This window comes from Temnothorax nylanderi, unplaced genomic scaffold, assembly GCF_030848795.1.
Source record: "Temnothorax nylanderi isolate EJ_2023f unplaced genomic scaffold, tnyl_v1.0 TNYL_tig0015_pilon, whole genome shotgun sequence".
NCBI classification, from domain to species: domain Eukaryota; kingdom Metazoa; phylum Arthropoda; class Insecta; order Hymenoptera; family Formicidae; genus Temnothorax; species Temnothorax nylanderi.
Genome location: NW_027249077.1, coordinates 556,896 through 574,354, shown reverse-complemented (window position 1 = coordinate 574,354; position 17,459 = coordinate 556,896). Strand labels below are relative to the sequence as shown.

Below are 17,459 nucleotides of genomic sequence, written 5' to 3'. Positions count from 1 at the left end.
TGTTTAATGTTAAGTGATATTCATTCAAAACAATTTCTCGGTCTCTCGATGAAATCGTTTCGCAAATGTGCGGCTACTACGAGACCAGAGGCGTGACCGAACGAAGCGAGTAGATTAATCGAGGCACTAAAGAAGAACGAGAAAATAGAAAACACACGGAAGAAAATAGCACTTGCAATTTTTCAAGCGCACGCGACGACTTATGGCTAACGACCAGCCGGCCCCATATGGTACGTGCAACCTACTTAATTGCATCGGCGAGTAACGAGGAAAAGTGGAGCAGCGTTACGAATGGCCGAACTCTTATCCTCATTGTCTCTCACGAGATTTATTTATCGGACATGCGTATACTTGTCTCATTTTCGAAACTCTCGTGTGCTGCCACAACCGTGGTATAATTGTCGGCGTGCAATTTGCGATTCAAAGCATCTCCGTGTAATTTGAATGTAAACGGCGACGCGTCCTAGTAAAAAAAAAGTCTTCTGTTGGTTTCCCTTTATTTGTAATTGTACCCGGTGCTACGCGTGTCGCGAAACTAATTTTTTCACGGTCTGTCCGCGGAATAAATCCTGCAAAACTGGCCACACACCTACTATTTTACAATAAAAATATTGCAGACGGCATAAGTATTGATTCGCGAGTAAGAAATGCCGAGTCAGACCAAACAAACAAGACTTTTTTGTGATAGAATTATCACTTAATAGAATCGTGTTTTACTCCGGCGGAGATTTCTTCGGGTTGCCGAATTGTGATTTATCTCTCTCTCGGCAGTTATCCAAACATCAGCGGATTGTGCGGCATTAGCCGTAAATGGCGTTTACGGTTTCTCAATAATCTCGAAAATCGCTCTATGCCGATTTTATTGCCCGGCTGTTCTCTCGAATCTCTCGTAACCTCTGTGAGACGAGAGAACTCGAATATTAGCGGAGGCCGGTCGCGAAAGTAAGAGTCGCCTAATATCTGCATAAGTCGGATGACTGTGAGGATGACGATTTCTACGATGTCTCCGGATTAACTTGGGAGAACCGCCTTGAAAAAATAATTACAGAGCAACTTTCACGTCATCTCTTGCGTCGTACCGCCATCGATTCACGGGAGTTATTCATAAATCATTTATATTACATTTATCACATTTGTGAATTTTCAAGGATTATTTGAAATTTGCACATTTTTACGCGTAAAAATATTTTCTCGTGTTTTTTCATAGATATTTAAATTATTCCGAAGAATTATCTTCAATTTTGTCTAAACAGATACGTGTGCGAATACTGGATGCGATCTTTTGGAAAGGAAAGGGAAGGTTCGCTTTAAGTGTTGCTTTATGCGCCAGCAGTATACAAGGAAATGTTATTACTCACCGTTTGGACAGGTAAAGACATTTGTGGTAGGAACCTGTAACAGAAAGGAAGCGTGTTTATTTAACACTGATAGTTAACGTTTGAACATAAATTAAATGATACTTGGTAACTGAACTCTAAATTGCAATAGCGACTCTAAATCTAAACTACATTTAGTTTGCATAATATAAACTAGAAAAAATTTTCTTAAATTATTGACCAACAAATTAATGTTGTAATCAAATTTAACAAGTAATAATAAGAATATCAAGATTTGTTCTTAAATGTTTTTCCAACAGTTTGCTATAATGTTGGAAGCAGATTCATATTGAATGATTAAATTTGAATGATTAAAAAGCTTCTTTGAATTGTCATAGTGACTCAAATTGTAGTAACAATATTTTGATAGGTAATAAAAATATGAGAATTTTTGTTTATAACGGTAAATTAACGAGACTCTGCCTTGAGATTTATGATGTCAGTTACCTTTTTGAGAAAAAAGGATCATAAATCTCAAATCTCTTATTATATCACACCTGGAAGTCGCAGTTTTCGCGTGTCGGATTTAACGTGGAAAGGCGCCGCGCCGGTTAGACCCAGACATGCTAGACGCATTGTTATCCAGGCAGGAGAAAGTGAAGATGCAATCTGTCCAACGATCTTCGTTTCTCGCGTCCGTCTCTCAAGAGCGCGGAAAGTATCCGCTACTCCGCGAGAGCGGAGGACTCGGACGCGTTCTCGTCCGTGTTTTCGACGTTGCTATGCGTGCGCGTATCAGTGATATAACGGTGACTACATTCCTACGAGAGGTGCGAGTTGCACCAGCTGTAGAAAGGCTGCACCCTCTCGTGCATTCCTGCGCGCGAGCACGCTCGAAAATCAAGTCTCCATGCCACAGCTATCAAAGTCATTTATTTCTAATGTATTACGATAAGAACGATGTCTTATGATGTCACATATGTTTATTAGATAATTATGCAACCAAACGCGATAAGAATTTGCACGAGAAAAGTGTCGCAGTTATTTAATTTCAAGCCAATAGAAAATACCGAAAGTATAATATATAAATGTAATACAAAACAAAGGAAAATTAAAATCCAAAATCTTTGCAAGAAGAATTTCTGAATTTTGCTTGCATTCGCCCTGTATCTCTACAAAGGATTCAGTTTTCTACAGCTATACAATTGCCGGACAGATTGCTAGTTTTAGAGAGGAACTTTTCGCTTCTCGAGGAGACGTTCGTCAAGCGGTGTCACGCAGAAATGCTTGCCTCGGACTTACATTCTCGCTACGTTCTCTTCTCTCCCGCGAGTACCGGGCTACTAGTTCTGTAGTTAAAATATGTTATATCTGTGTGCGATCGTGCGCGGCACCTTGGCGTATCAGCCAAGCGGCGGGTACTTATGTGCGTACGGGCGCGCTTGTGTGTGCACTGAAATTCACTTTCACCTCGCATATGCCACATCTCGTGGAAACGAGCTCCGGCACCGCTAACTCCTACGGAGTCGGCTCGCCGCGCCGCCGACATACCAATTACTTCATAACCCTACGGTTTGAAACTCGTAAGAATCCCGACGTAGGGCTTATATCGCGCGAGCTCTCGCCCTCGCGTGTTTCCTTCCTGACCGGCCTCGCCTGACGCAGTCAGGGCCGCGCAACTTTTTCTTCATCGCAGACAAAATTATCTTCGCCGAGAGTACTCGGGGTTCTTCTCGTCTAACCGACGTGATTAAGTTAAAAACTGGCCGGAATGTTATGATCAGATTCATGGCGAGAGAGGGAAAGAGAGAGAGAAGAGAGAGAGAGAGAGAGAGAGAGAGAGAGAGAGAGAGAGAGAGAGAGAGAGAGAGAAAAGGAGCAATGACTGTTCTTAGGCAGAAGAGGAGGTAAATAGACAAGTGATTAACGCCGAATCTTTTACTTCTAAAGACGCGCGGGGCGATGTGTAATTTGCGAAGTGTACCTACGTGAATATCGGTTAGCAATAGACGCACTTAACTCCCGACAAGTAACGCGTGCGGCACACTTTGAAGGTGCTGAAACTTCAAAGCTTGATAAGAATGTACTTGAACACTCACCTGAGACACCGTTAGCTGAAGATGGCACAAGAGGACGGCGACCCAAACGGTCGCCAATTCTCTTATCAGCATATTCCTGCAACAGACAAGAAACTCTACGTGAGTAGGCAATTTTGCGTCGTACGACGTATAATTAAACGATCGTAGATATCGTCGGACGGTGTAACGGAGGCGGCGCGTAATTTTTTTTCTCGAAACCTCTCGATTTTTCTCGGAATTTCTCGCCGCTGACTGGCGTCTCTTCGTCATCGGCGCATTTAGCGATGCAACGCGTGCGTTTCATCCTCGGCCAGGATTAGCGATTGCGAGTCCACGTGAGAGTCGTACCGTTGAGGCCGCGATTCGTTCGCGAGACTCAGCGAGACTTTTTTTCTCTGCCTTCGTCGGACGTTCGTCATAATCGCGAAAGAACGCGGAAGCTATCGTTGTTTTCTGCACACCGTCGAATACACACCCGTTCCCATAAAATTCCTTACGGTTTCTGTGGCTGAATTGTGGCACAGAGCGCGAGCGGCTGTGTGTGCATACCTCGCCCCGCGTAACCGAGTGCCGTCGCCGATAACCGTCGCGCGGTCCGCGAAGATTATTATTGATGACGTTACGCTGCACTGCGCTGCACAGTGCACCTGTGTCTATTAACTCTACCGGACCTTATTTTTCGTACCGCCAGCGTGGGGTCGTCCGAGCATCACGCTCTGCTCTTCCGCGTTCGTCACGTCCCGCAAATATGTCTGGGATTATGCGTTTAAAAGATTACTCCGAAAACGGCAACTCTTGATAGATTCTAAATCTGTCTAAATCCAACCAAAGAGAAAAAAAAAGGAACGAAATAGAAAGAAGCATGATACGACGATTAAAGAACATGTATGTATATTATTACAATTGCGTTTTCCAAGTCGCAAGCAGTTACGAATTAGACGCGTGACGCAATGGTCGCGAGGCGCATCGCGGATGAGCGAACTCGTGGGAAGCGCTGGAAAGCGATCTTGCGCGCGCTACGCGATACACCGTCGTCGTCGGCGCGGCATAGTACGGATCGCGAAAGTTTATTATATTTCGCGCCGTTGTACAGTCGCTTTTACGCAACCAACGCGCTATTGTCCGTCCACACACGCGAGGCGTCACAATTGCGCCTCGCGCTTAACTGGAGCAAGCGGTCGTGCGAGAGCTGCCGAGTCGAGTATCCGCGTTTAATTAGCGGCTGGGTAATTAGGCCTCCTCGCATTCGGAAATGCCGATTGCGTCGTGAGAATTCGTGCCAGCAGAGCTCTTCCTTAATCATACATGCAAGCGTGGCCTTTCAAGATTTCGGTTGCAACAGTTGTTAAAAGAGAATGTTGAGACTAGAACGACCAACCCAAGAAGATAACTTTGGTGATTTTTAAGAAAGAGATATTAATGTTTTTAACGGCGAGGAGCGTCGGTTAATCAATTTTTATTCACAAAGATAACGGATCGCTTCCCCTGCTGCCTCGATTCGCGTGTCATACTTCTGTATAACCGTTGCCGAGCAAAAGAAGCTAATTCGCGTAAAATAAGCAATCGTTCGGATGTTTTCTTGCGTAAACACGGTCGTCGCCTCGGACGAGACGATCGTACCAACCGAACGCGAGACCCGTTAGAATTGCGATTGGTAGAGGAAGTATCCTATCGGCTAGAGGACCGACCGCGACGGGATTACGATTATTCGCGATTACACCGTCGTCGTCGGCAGGAAATCTTCCTGCGGTGAGCTAAATGTCTGACGTGCCCCCACTGCCCCGTTCGAGATAGTCGATGCCCGACGATTATAACGGTTTATCAGGGAATCCGGACACGCGCGCGTCACAACCGCATGCGTGTGTATATCAATGTATGTATAAGGCGTATCTCCTCGAGAAAACATCAACGATGCATCTGTATAGGTGCGCGAATCGTCGTCCTGCTCCTGTCTTTAACAGTCGTGGCACGAAACCGGTAAAATGGAATCGAGAGAAACAGAGAAATATAAAGCCGGTGTCCTTCGAGTTGCTCTCGAAAAGATTCGTGGTCGATAGTAATCAGAGAAGTTAAACCTGTTCATTTCCTTTATATTTATTCCGAACGAATGCTCCCGGGTTCCTCGCTCCGATGAAAAGATTTCTCATGTATTAAGAATGCACGAGATATATTTTACGAAACGTTATATTGTTAAAATGTATAAGATACTTCAGCGTAAGGTCAAATTGGCAATACGCGAGGTGTTGAAATCAAATCGTCGCTCATTCAAATGGATTTAAATGTCAATTACGTGAATAATTCAGCGGAGGAAAGAAATCGCGCTGCCTGTCTATTTATAACCACGTACATAGATGAACTAAGAACCGTGCAAGTTGAGCGACAGTTCGTGTAAAGCAAAAATACGCATTGACTGTATTTACAATGCTAATCGTCTCGGACGTCATTAAGTCGATAAATGCAGATATCCGCTCGTTATTGAACTCGCGATTCGCGCTGCGCGAATCACGCGGCGAAAATAGAAGAGAAAATAGGCGCGCGCGCGCGCGCGTAGATCGAAAACCGGCGAAGAATGCTGGGATCGGGTGGAGGCTGGATCCCATCAAGCTGGCTAGAACTGGACTGGATCCTAGGTCAGCGCTAGAAAGTATTCGGGTTTCCTGTTAAGCGGCACGAAACGGTGCGTGTAAAAAGCGAGCAATGACTCCCCCGGACGCGTTTGAAACGCGACTTTCCGCGCGGTGAAGCCGAGCGTGAAGGAACGCGAATAATTCGGCGCGCTGGGGAACGGCCGCGCGGAATTGCGCCATTCGATCGGGCAAGCTTTTGTCGGACGAGCCGTGATTAAATTTTACGCAATTTCTCAAAAACTCGTGCTCTTGGTGCGCTTTGATATTCGCTTGAGACGTAGAAAGGTCATACAGATGCCATAACAGCCTCATTTCGCAGTCATAACATTCTGCAGCGTGTAATAAACTTATATCAGACAATCGCGTGAGAAAACAGTGTATCGCTCTATGGGTTTCGATGTGAAACCGCGATTTTTCTATGCGCGTTCAGGCAGCGCCATGCAGCGGTGGTATCAGCTGTGGACAAATTTATTTATTTTCTCGCGCAGTGTGCCGGATAACGGTCTCTCCCTGTGTTACCAGGAAACGCTCGCATCATCATAATTGCGATAGCACTGCAAACATACTTTCTAACTGGATCCTGAGCCTGGTTATCTTGATCCTTACGCCGCGATCAATTATTTCTGTAATAAAGGAGATCCCCGTGCTGGATTGTACGGACGCGTCTTTAATTACGTCTTTAATGACTGCGATATTTCTGCCGATTCGCGCGTTGATTCGCGCATCTGGAGCATAATTTATGTATGTAACGACGGATCAACGTCGCCGTTTAATTGCGCCTTTTTTATCCCATTCCCGTGTACACTTCCGTCGGATGGATTTCGCAAGGAGGCTCGTTTCCCAGCGTGTTTTACTTTTTTGTAGCTATCTGAAAGTACGAGATTATGACAAATTTCTCGTAGGAAAACGTATGTTTTATAATTTCTCTATCGATGTCTAATAACACCTTGCGGTATCGTTGATACGTCGATTTATGCGCAATCACCGTTATTTACCGTTATCAATAGTAAATTCTATGAGGCGTATTTCTTTCTCGTCCGTTGTATTTATTCTCACGTGCCTTTCCTTGGCACTGAATTAGAATTCTTGCTTAAGAATCACAATGTTCGAAGAAGATGCAAGTGCGTTAACATGGAAATAACGTTTTAACAATTAATCATTAATGAGATAGATTTAAAAAAAAATTAATTAACTCAGATTACTGAATTCTAATTGTAAGATAAAAGGAACTGGGAAACTTTGTGGATTGTGAATATTGTGTATATTCCTCTTGTTCGCGATGGTTCCAATCGAATTTCGAGGTAAATTTTTGCGGGAGAATGTACTTCCTGTGCTCCGTTTTCAAAAGGTAGCCTGCATTTTGTGGAATTTCAACAACAATTGAGATTTACGGGCTTACTTTACGATGAACGAAGGTCGTTTTCCTCGGTCGAGTTCATCGACTCGAGAAGGGAAAAGCGAGAAGGTATAACTAAGAAAGTTTATTCAAATACAGATATCACGAGTGAAGTACCGCTGCGCATTGTCCGCCGACCGCTTCCGGCTACCTCGATAAACCCCGTCAGCGACACATCCGTTCGATGACAAAATTGGTAAACGATACGCCACGATACCAAACTTGAATTCAACCCACGCGACACTCGAGAAGTCCCTCACGTAATAATTATCCCGTAGCATATTGTTAGTACGTAATACGAAGAAGCCCACAACGTGACGCACAAAACGCCATTGTTATCACGTCTTTCGCAATTTACGCAATTACTTCTATTTAATTAAATAATATAAAACATGTAATGCGTTGATGTTATCTAATATATAATTCTACATAATTTTTAGCAGAATAAGTGCGTGTCGTCACGAAAAGATCGGGAGCTACAAAGTTTGACGGCAGTTTCGAAATTGATCCTTAGATAAGATAGAGAGAGAGAGAGAGAGAGAGAGAAAGAATTGAATTAAAGAATCGTGGAAAGACATCTCTGTCGTTACCCTTTACGTAAAGCCTAATAACGCACCTGGCTGTAGCTCCGTGAGAATTTTACACGCCGTTGTGCTTCTTGGTGAATGGAACTACATGGCCTGATTACTTTGAGTATTACCGTAATCGCGTCTGCGTCTTGGATGAATTAGCAAGCGCGCGGATTCAATCTTCGACGTAACAAGGCGTGATATAATTTCCGGTTGACAATCGACAGCCTCGAAATATCTCTATTTCTTCGATTTTTTTCTTTTTTTTTTGCGTAACGGTATTTCTTATTCGACGACGCATAAAGCGCAAATGCGCCGTTATAATTTCTTTTATTCATGTACAATTATTTAACAAGAATCACGTCGTAACACTTGCGGAGAGCCGCTGATATCCTTGAATTTGTCGGAGCAAGAGGTTTCGGCCTCGAACGAAGGACTCGTGAGAACCGAGGGGATGCACTTTTGTGCGTGGGTGTACTTTTCAGGTAGGTTTTCAGGTTCCCTTGTGGGAATCGTGCGCGCGCGAAGGAAGCTTCAACCAGACTCGCTTTTGTACGAAGGGTCGGGATGCGGACCTCCTCCTGCTTCGTCACTGCCATCGCAATCGTTAGCCATGGACGTGCTTTGTCTTACCGAAGACAAGCGAGTAATCCTTGATTCTTTCTCCAGCACGTTCAATTTATCCTCTAAAAACTACGCTGGCATTCATGCACGACGAGGATTCTGTTTACTTGGCCTGGTGATTATAAGCATCCTATGATACGACACGTCGTATGATCGTTAAAACTGTTTTTGCAGCGATCTACTTGACGATACAATAGTTGAAAGTGGTATCTAAAGTAACACCAGATCATAAAACCGCCTAGTCAGTTCGATGTTTCTTTCGTGCGGCTCGATTGGCAATTGTGTAAGCGCATTCCGTGTCCTGTTCTCCTCCTCTTCGAGCCACCTGCGCGGCGGTTAGAAGTCTGTCACCCAATGGTGATGTAGCATGCGGCGTGCCTTCTATTGCAGCACCGCAGGAAATTCACTGTATCTACGTAGCCTTATTATAAAGTCGATGCTCAAACCGTGAGTACAACTTATTTCGGCCTCGCAAGATTAATAAAGAAGTTCATTGGACCTCCATTGGTTCGATACGAGATAACGAACGATATTCAACGAATTTTAACCCAATTCCGTTTAATTCCGTCTTACATATTCACGGACCATTCATTCGCTTTTCGCTTCGTACGTACGAGGGCCAATTAGCGAGGGCTACCGTTAAGTTATTCAGATGTAGCCTATTAGGCCGGCGGGCTTGATGTAACGAGTAACTCAGTTGCAACTGTTAGTAATCGATATGTGAATCAATGTAAGGAATATCAAGGTCACAAAACATATATATATATATATATATATATATATATATATATATATATCTGTCAATTAGCATTACTTATTCTAATTTCAAATTCTATTAATTTTAATTTATAGAGTTTTCATATATTATATACATACATGCGTATATTATATATTAATTTGTATATCTAAAGTATATGTGTATATACACGCTTTCCAAGAATTGATCACATAAGTAGTTCTCGGTACGGTACTCGGTTTTGACTTCTCGCGACGCGCGTTCCATTTCTTCTTTCGCGAAGGACACGGGCGTCATTAAGCGCGCGCCGACCATCATCCTCGTTTTCGCGAGCGTGACTTTTGTCGTATCGCCCTCATTAAAGCAGGCACGAATTTACCGTTTGTTTCCTGAATGCGGGATGCACGTGGCACGATGGAAATTCAGGGTCGAGGTTTGAGACACGAAGCCCGCGCATTGCGTTCTCTCGCGGAATGACCTAACGTTTGTTATCTCGCACGATTCTCACGGTTCGCTGACCGATAAAGCTGCTCGCAGCTCAACAAACGACAATGTCACGCGACGAGTGAACGTCGAGGAAGCATGACATTTCGTTTTCGAAATAGGAATTGACGTCGTTTAATTCACCGTTGGCGTTTAGCTGCTTCGTTGATTCGCGCCACGGTAATCAAAAGTGATATATAAATTTATCCTACATTCCTCCTTTTCATTTGCAAAGTATTTGTACTTAAACGGCACTGTTGTCTCCTTTTTTATCTCCAAGACAATTAACCCTCGGTTGTCACTCGGGGTCAAAGTGACCTCTACCAATTTTCAAACAGCTGCATGCTATTCAAAAATTAGCAGTTTAAGTAGATCGCAAAAAATTCTAGAATTAAAGTTTATACATTGCAGAATGTATTTTCACTATAAAAAATTAACTTTTTGAATGGCATTATGTTAAAAAAATCCTTTAAAAAAGGTTCAAAAAAGAGGTATGACAACCGAGGGTTAAGATCAATCTCAAATTTCAAAAATTTTGGAGTAAATATGGTCTTTTACCTCAGGCCTCAAGTAAAATATATACACCCAAAAATATTTACATTTTAAATTAGACAAAAAGAGCGTGACAAAAGACGAAATACCTCAAAAGATCGTTTAAAAGAAAATTTATAAAAGCTTTCCGTAAAATGGAAACTTTCGGAATTTGATGTTTTACACGCAACGGCCGAACCGTGCGATTTCACATTTCTCGCGGTTCGTCGACCGATAAAAGCGCGGCCGGCGCCGTGCTGTCGCGGTCCCGGCCACGTGGAGCGCGCGGCTCAACACGGTGCGGCGTGGCGGCCGCGAATATCGCACGCGTGCGTTTGCAAACGCGAAATGTATTACAGCTACGTGCATTTCATTCCGTGACGAGCCGCGGCGATGAAAATGTGAGGCTCAATCGCGAATACCAACTATAGTTGGTTCTACCAAGGCGCGCCGCGTTACTGTACGGCCTATACGCGATGGTAGCACGCAGGGCGTGGTCGTGCAGTTGCACCGTGCCGCGCGATTTATGCCGCGCGGCAACTGACACAGCTGCATTACGTACGTGCCGCGCGCGAAAAGTGGTCCCGCAAAATGCCGCGCGATTACGGATTGTCGCAACGAGGAAGCCGCAAACGCGGGTCCCGCAACCGTGCCCCGTAAAAACGGCGGGAAAATGTGCGCCGGCCGTGCGTTTATACGCGCTCGATAAATTCGATACAGTGAAAGTAAGGGGAATTTGACGTTTTTACGATAAATCCGATTTATCCTTGACGCATCCGACAATTTTTTTGCAATTTTGAACCTGTGTGATACAACGACGAAGATGACACTCGACGATTCAATGCTTCAATAGGCACGACTTTTTCGGACTTTTATTCGGCATGTATCGATGTCTGTTACGTGACTGGAATTTCTTACGAGCGATGATATGCTCTAGCCGTTGGTGACTAACGGTACTTCGACCAGGTAGCGTCATAGCTTCAGCGAATTTGTCCTTAAGTTACGGAGCCAAGCGAAGCGTAACACGAACTTGATTGCGACAATCATTTATATACTTAAAAATTAAATATTAGTTATAAGAGATACAAATTTGAAAACTGCTATATGTTACTTTTCTATAACAAGTAAATGCCATATCTATAATCTTTTCAGAAAATCTTGACACAATATCTTCTACAGAAATATTAATTGCATTTTTGCATTGCGCTTGCATTTTTATAAAAAGCGGATATGTTTGATTTTGCACAATTGTCACAATAAGCGTATGGAATAGTATCAACATAAAATGTACGTAGACATTTGAACTTGTAAGCGCATTTATATGTTTAAACTAACGTAATGAATTGAACGAGATAGAGAATAATGCCCTTAATACGCTAGAGATACGGTCAGAATGTCTGCTACACCATGTGCGAGCACTTATATCTACCTACACGCTAGCATCTACAAATCATGTACCTGCCTATCTTTTCTACCTACCTACCTAGCTACCTACCTATCTACCCACCTATCACGGTTAAAAGCCCCAAGACTGGCCCCATGTTTTCTCTGCCGCCGTAATGGCGGAGATATTAATGCCCGATAGAAGAATTTTAGGCCATCATAATATCATGAAGAATCTTTTAACATTATAAGTTATATCTAAGAATTGTAACACTTTCTGAAATATATAAAACTTTCAACATATGAAAATTGTTAAACGATTGCAGATCGAGGTTAATGAAAACTCAGTATCTACAATCTCCGATGAATACATTCAAGATACTAATAATTATGATATTCTGCAAGCAGAGGAGAGTAAGTTAAATCCAACAGCAAATCGCAATTTCATAGCAGCGAAAATATCTATGATACACTGTATGTATACTTCTTTTGCAATTTTATATGCCTACATTATATTTAGCGAATCGAATTGAATAATTATATTTGTGCAGATAGAACCATATTCACTCGAGTCCATTGCAACGACTCGCGAAGAAATTGCGAGAAAGAGAGGGTAAAGGAATCCGGCGATCGCTTTTCTTTTCTTGCCGGCGCGGTGGATGAAGTTTGCAATCGCGATGCCACGGAATCATTATCGCATCACGCCGAGCGAGTGCGCATTCTTAAATCATTCCCGCCGCCGAGCCTGGCTTGCAAATGCAAGCGTAGCTCATAATTTCGTTCGTCTCAATATCCTATTAGCATTTTGCGAAGGCAAAGCAAGGCGCGCGAAGGGTATGTAAAATTTAACGTACATGAAACTTTCTCTTCTGTGTATCTACATGCGTTCTTATGATGTTTTACGACACGAATTTGTGCTACATGCACTCCCTATGCGTAAGATCAAACTGCTGGCGATTTATTGGTTTTATCGGTTAAGGAAAGTCTGTAAATCGTAACGCAAGAATTGACTGAGATCGACCGTACAAGTATTCGAGAAAAGGTAAGAGATAAAAGGTAAAAGGTAAAAGGTAAAAGTAAAAGGTAAAAGTTTCTAATACATCTCTGTAAGTAGATTTCGAAGTAGACTTCGATCTTTATACTACACTACTATTACGTTGTGAATAATGTGAGACATAAAATTTTAATTCCATCAAACAATATAAAAAAAGATACGTATATATTTGAGGTTGTTAAAATAGAATATTGCTACACAATTTAATGATAATTTTATGTGAGAAATTGGTTAATTATACGATTTGTGTAGCAAATTACATGACATAATGTTTCTCATTCTGTTCACACAAATTATTCCTTATAGAATAAATTTCTCATGTCCGTTTCTACCAATGTAGATTAACTTTAATCTCAGTTTAACTTACTTTTTACTTTTTCTAGTTTTAAGAATTAGAAAAGGATGAAAAGTAAGTTAAACCGCAATTAAAGTTAATTTACCTTGGTAGAAATGAATATTAAAGGAAGATTAGTATTAGGTTTAATTTATATAGTATTAATTTTCGACTCATACATTTCTCGTTAAAAATGCTGCAAGACTGGCAAGGATTCATTAATCTATGTTACTGATAACAAAATAGAAAGAAATTACGTGTTGTTATGATCCCTTATCAGGATGCAACGGCTAATAATTGTTATTATTTAGACTGTAATTATCCGTTTTGATTTTATAATCATATATTCATCGAGATCGCGCTTGTAAATAAGCTTCGTTTCGTGTTATCAATCGGCTTCTAATTGAATACTACTCACCAACCGGCAACAGTCTGATCTTTAAGATCACGGACATCACACGCGGACGTACGATCGCACTCCGTAAATTTCAACACCTAGCTCCTGTGCTAAAAGATTTCTACACGTGTAGAAATCGCATGTCCGTGTCTTGCAGCGTGCGCTCGTCATGGATATACGCCATTTCGAATGATATTTTAAATATTCCAGAACAATTCTTCCTACACTAAATTTTTTAACAAGTTTTTCAGTGTTGAGAAGATTAAAAGACGATTACGAAATAAAGAAGGATATTAATATAATTTTATTGAGAGGGGAATTAAGTTAAGAATGAGAAACGGCATCTTCTCGAAATTTCTCGTTCGAGAACCATGAGATCAGCCGAATTTGACCTCGTACCCAATCGAGCCCGAATTCCTTCAGTGCGAGTAACTCCGCAGCGTCCGTTCCGAGGAAAGGCGTGCTCATGCAAAATCACGCTCACATCGAAATACGACTTCGACCTTTACTGCTACGGGATACATATGTGACATTTCCCACAGACTTACGTTGATTTTCCCTACGTTCTACGGTGAGATTCTAGTCCCAGGGTACATGTACACCACTGAAAGTCCGTCCACGATCCGCCGAAGACAATTCACTTCACAGAACGGAACGGAACTGAACTGAACTCACGCGGCGCGCGGACACAGGCCGCCGATAGCGATAGCGCGCTCCACGAGGCCGGAAGACGACGACGAAGAGAGGAAGGAAGCGCGAGACGTCTGGTACCGAATTCGCGACGAGAAGAATGGCAAGGAAGAGAGAACAGAGTAAAAGACCTGGGAATTGTCCTCAGGGTCACGGAGCTCCTTCCCTCCGGCCCGCCGCTACGAGACTGAAGAACCGGACTCTCTCTCTCTCTACGCCCAGGTGAACGGCGCGCATTACCTGAGAAAGAGTGCCTTCTTCTCTCCTTCGTGGCGGAACGCAGGAGAGAGAAAAGGAGGCAGCCGTGAACGTAGGCGCAGGAAAAGGTGGAGGAGACACTCGAGAGCGAGTCGCGACGCCGCGCCGCGCCGCACGCCGCGCCAGAGAAGGCCGAGCGGAGGAGCATCGCTCTTGTTTGTTGCATGGCAGCGTCGCGGGGGTAGCTCTCTGTACGGTACATTTAAATACCTGTCACGTGGCGGCCGGATTGCTGCAAAATGACGTCAGGACGCGAGCGTGACTCTCGACGGAGAGGAGAAACGTGAATTTGCCTCACATTTCGCTCAGGAATCCCGTTCAGCGGAATCGTAATGGCGGTCTTCGGCATTAGAGGCCGAAGAAATCCTTTTGAATCTCAAAAATCATCCCGTTGCCCGAGTTTTAGTTATTTTACAGCGATCTATCTGAAGGTAGATTTTCATAAAAGAAATAAAGTAATTTCAACTATATTATTAGTATATTTTGCAATAAAACGTATAAAGGGAAGAGTAACAAGTGCACACACAGGGAGATAAATTATGCCATTTATACTAATGTGAATTTTGTAAAAATTGAATAGAGATACTTTGCTGACGAGTTACGTTGCCATAATATTGTCAAACACTTCTACACTGTTCGGAAATAGCATCCTAGTTTGAAACCGGTTTGTACGAGTGCGTAGACGCTCATTGACGGATAAATATCTTATTCTAGTGGATGTTTTCTCCGTACCGATTCTAATCCCATCCTCGTAGGAAGGCTAAGAATCGAAGAAATAGCCTTTCTATTCGAGAAAAACGGCCGTGAACGTAGCACGAAGGCGGAATAGCACCGGTGGATTTAATCGTGGCGTGCCGTGCCAGAGGTTCGCACTATTACCGAGAGTAGGTATGCCTCCACACAGAATTCCCGCAAACAGTCAAAGAAATATATCGTGAAAGAACCGAAGACGTGTAAAGAAGACTTTACGACATTTCTTTATAATATAAAAATTGTTTGCTCGTAAAAATCCCTTTCTAGCTTAATCGATTATTGTTCTTTAAAAATTACAAAGTTTTTATTATTTAGCTAGAAATCTTCTATATTTTTTAAATAAGATGCCATTAATCTACGGAAGAATGAATACGGAAGAACATTTTTTTATAGTGATAACAAGAAATTTGAGGTGAAAATATATCAGAAAATATTGCATTGAAGTAAATAAAGAAGTTTTTACAAATCTAAAGGAGACATTTTTGTCTTTCTCCTTTTTTTCTTCTTCTTTATTAGCAATAATTTCTTGTTCAATTTACTGTAGTGACACGGATCGTAAAACGTCTAGAGATAGCGCCGAGCGCGACTCGGCACGCTAACGGGTTAAGTAGGCGTACGATTGCAGCAAGTAGGTGTTTCGCGAAAAGAGACATCGATGCTCGCGCAGGAAAGGTCGTCGAGCCAGATCGGCGGCGGAGTCACGCCACACGGGTACGACGACCGCGGGCCGGCGCGGATTTCTTTTTCTTGCGCACCTGAATGAAAGTTGTAATTGAGCGAGAAGCTGGACGTGCGCGAGCCAACGTATATCGCGTTCAACGTTCTGCGTTTACGCGCGTCGATAATTCGGAGAGAGATACCCGGCTCTTTAGATCGGCAATTAGAAATCATCGTGAAATACGATCCGCGTCATTTATCTCACCGTAGCATCACTGTAAACACGGAAGAAGCTCAACGACGCAATGATGACAATGATGACATTGCGAAGCAATTTACGTTCAACTTTAACGCAAAGATTTCATAAAAAGAAAACCGGATTTTATAAAAAGAAAGAACTGTTCCGTTTACTTCACTCGTTTGCTTATTGGTAAGTTTTAGATTGGAAAAGAAGAGATATAGAAATAAAAATTAATGTTTCTGGGCAAAAGTGAAATCTTTCAAGTGTATAGATGATATTCTCTTGTTTATTCACGAAAAGAGAATCGCACGATAATAAAAGTTAACGCAACGTCTATACATTTTCTTTCGAGGTACGATCGCCTAATTGCCTTCGTCGAGGTTCAGGTGTCGCCTTTTTCTTCCACTCGTTCTAATTGCAACGGACGTAACACTTTTTACCAAGCGTGACTGCGGCGCCGGAATTATGCAAGAGGAGCGAGCGCATCGCCGCCGCCACCAACGCGATCCGTCGCAATTATTTTTCGACTCTTAATTAACGCCTAAACTAAGAGGAGCACGTTGAGGCGACAATCGAACGAAAAGTTGGACGGATAATTTCGCGACGGAGAAAAGAGGCATGTAAAGCGCACTCCGTTAGCGTTTTATCGGGTCTGCTGCACTTCGAGGCGTTCAACCCGGCAACACGCTGCGAGCGCACGCGAGCGAGCGAGCCTTTTGCGCGCGCCACGCCGCGCGATGCTGTTTATAAATAAAACGGAACCATCATCCTTAAGTTGCTTACCAAGCCAGAAAACGCAATCAAAGGGTGCTGGCATCGACCTGCGCAGGCCGCGCTGATTTGGTTTCAAATAATACGCTCAATCATTATTTGCTCGAATATTTCCGAATCTGTTTATCTATCCTATTGACTCGCGGAGGTACAAAAGATCTTTGATAAATTGTGATAAGTGCTTGTGATAAGTCAAGGCACTTAATGTATGTACATTACGGAACACGATTAATTTTGGTAATTATTTACTTTAGGGGACACCACGCCAATGACTTTGATCTTGATATATGTTGTCAAGGACATGACCCTGAGTGTCCCTGAGTAACATTTAAAAGATTTTAGTCAGCGGTTATTGTTTGTCCGAAACTTATAAACGAAAAAGAGTTTGAGAAACATACCAGGTTGTGTCAGTGCTAAAGGAAGTAATTTGCTGATATGTGTGTATAGACAGTGCACATGTAGGCTGAAAACTTGAACCTTACAATGACAGACTTTGTTTCGCCCTGTAACCAGAGGCGAGGTGAGGTGGACCTTCCCAGTGAGAAATGAGAAGTCGAAATG

The 17,459-nt window shown here is 42.8% G+C and overlaps 1 protein-coding gene across 3 annotated transcripts in view; it reads right to left on the bottom strand.

Annotated features, from left to right (window-relative positions):
- The window catches only part of Uif (sushi, von Willebrand factor type A, EGF and pentraxin domain-containing protein uif), a 37,025-nt gene extending 22,553 nt beyond the window's left edge, over positions 1–14,472 (bottom strand). For 2 of the 3 annotated variants that reach the window (XM_071698211.1, XM_071698213.1), the window contains exons 1-3: positions 14,077–14,472; positions 3,416–3,491; positions 1,359–1,392 (exon numbers count right to left, since the gene is read on the bottom strand). In XM_071698211.1, coding sequence (XP_071554312.1) covers positions 1,359–1,392; positions 3,416–3,487 — 106 coding nt within the window. In that variant the 5' untranslated portion in view covers positions 3,488–3,491; positions 14,077–14,472. The remainder of the gene's footprint in view (positions 1–1,358; positions 1,393–3,415; positions 3,492–14,076) is intronic. The other variant, XM_071698212.1, reaches the window with a different exon arrangement.
- Positions 14,473–17,459: the final 2,987 nt, after the last annotated feature.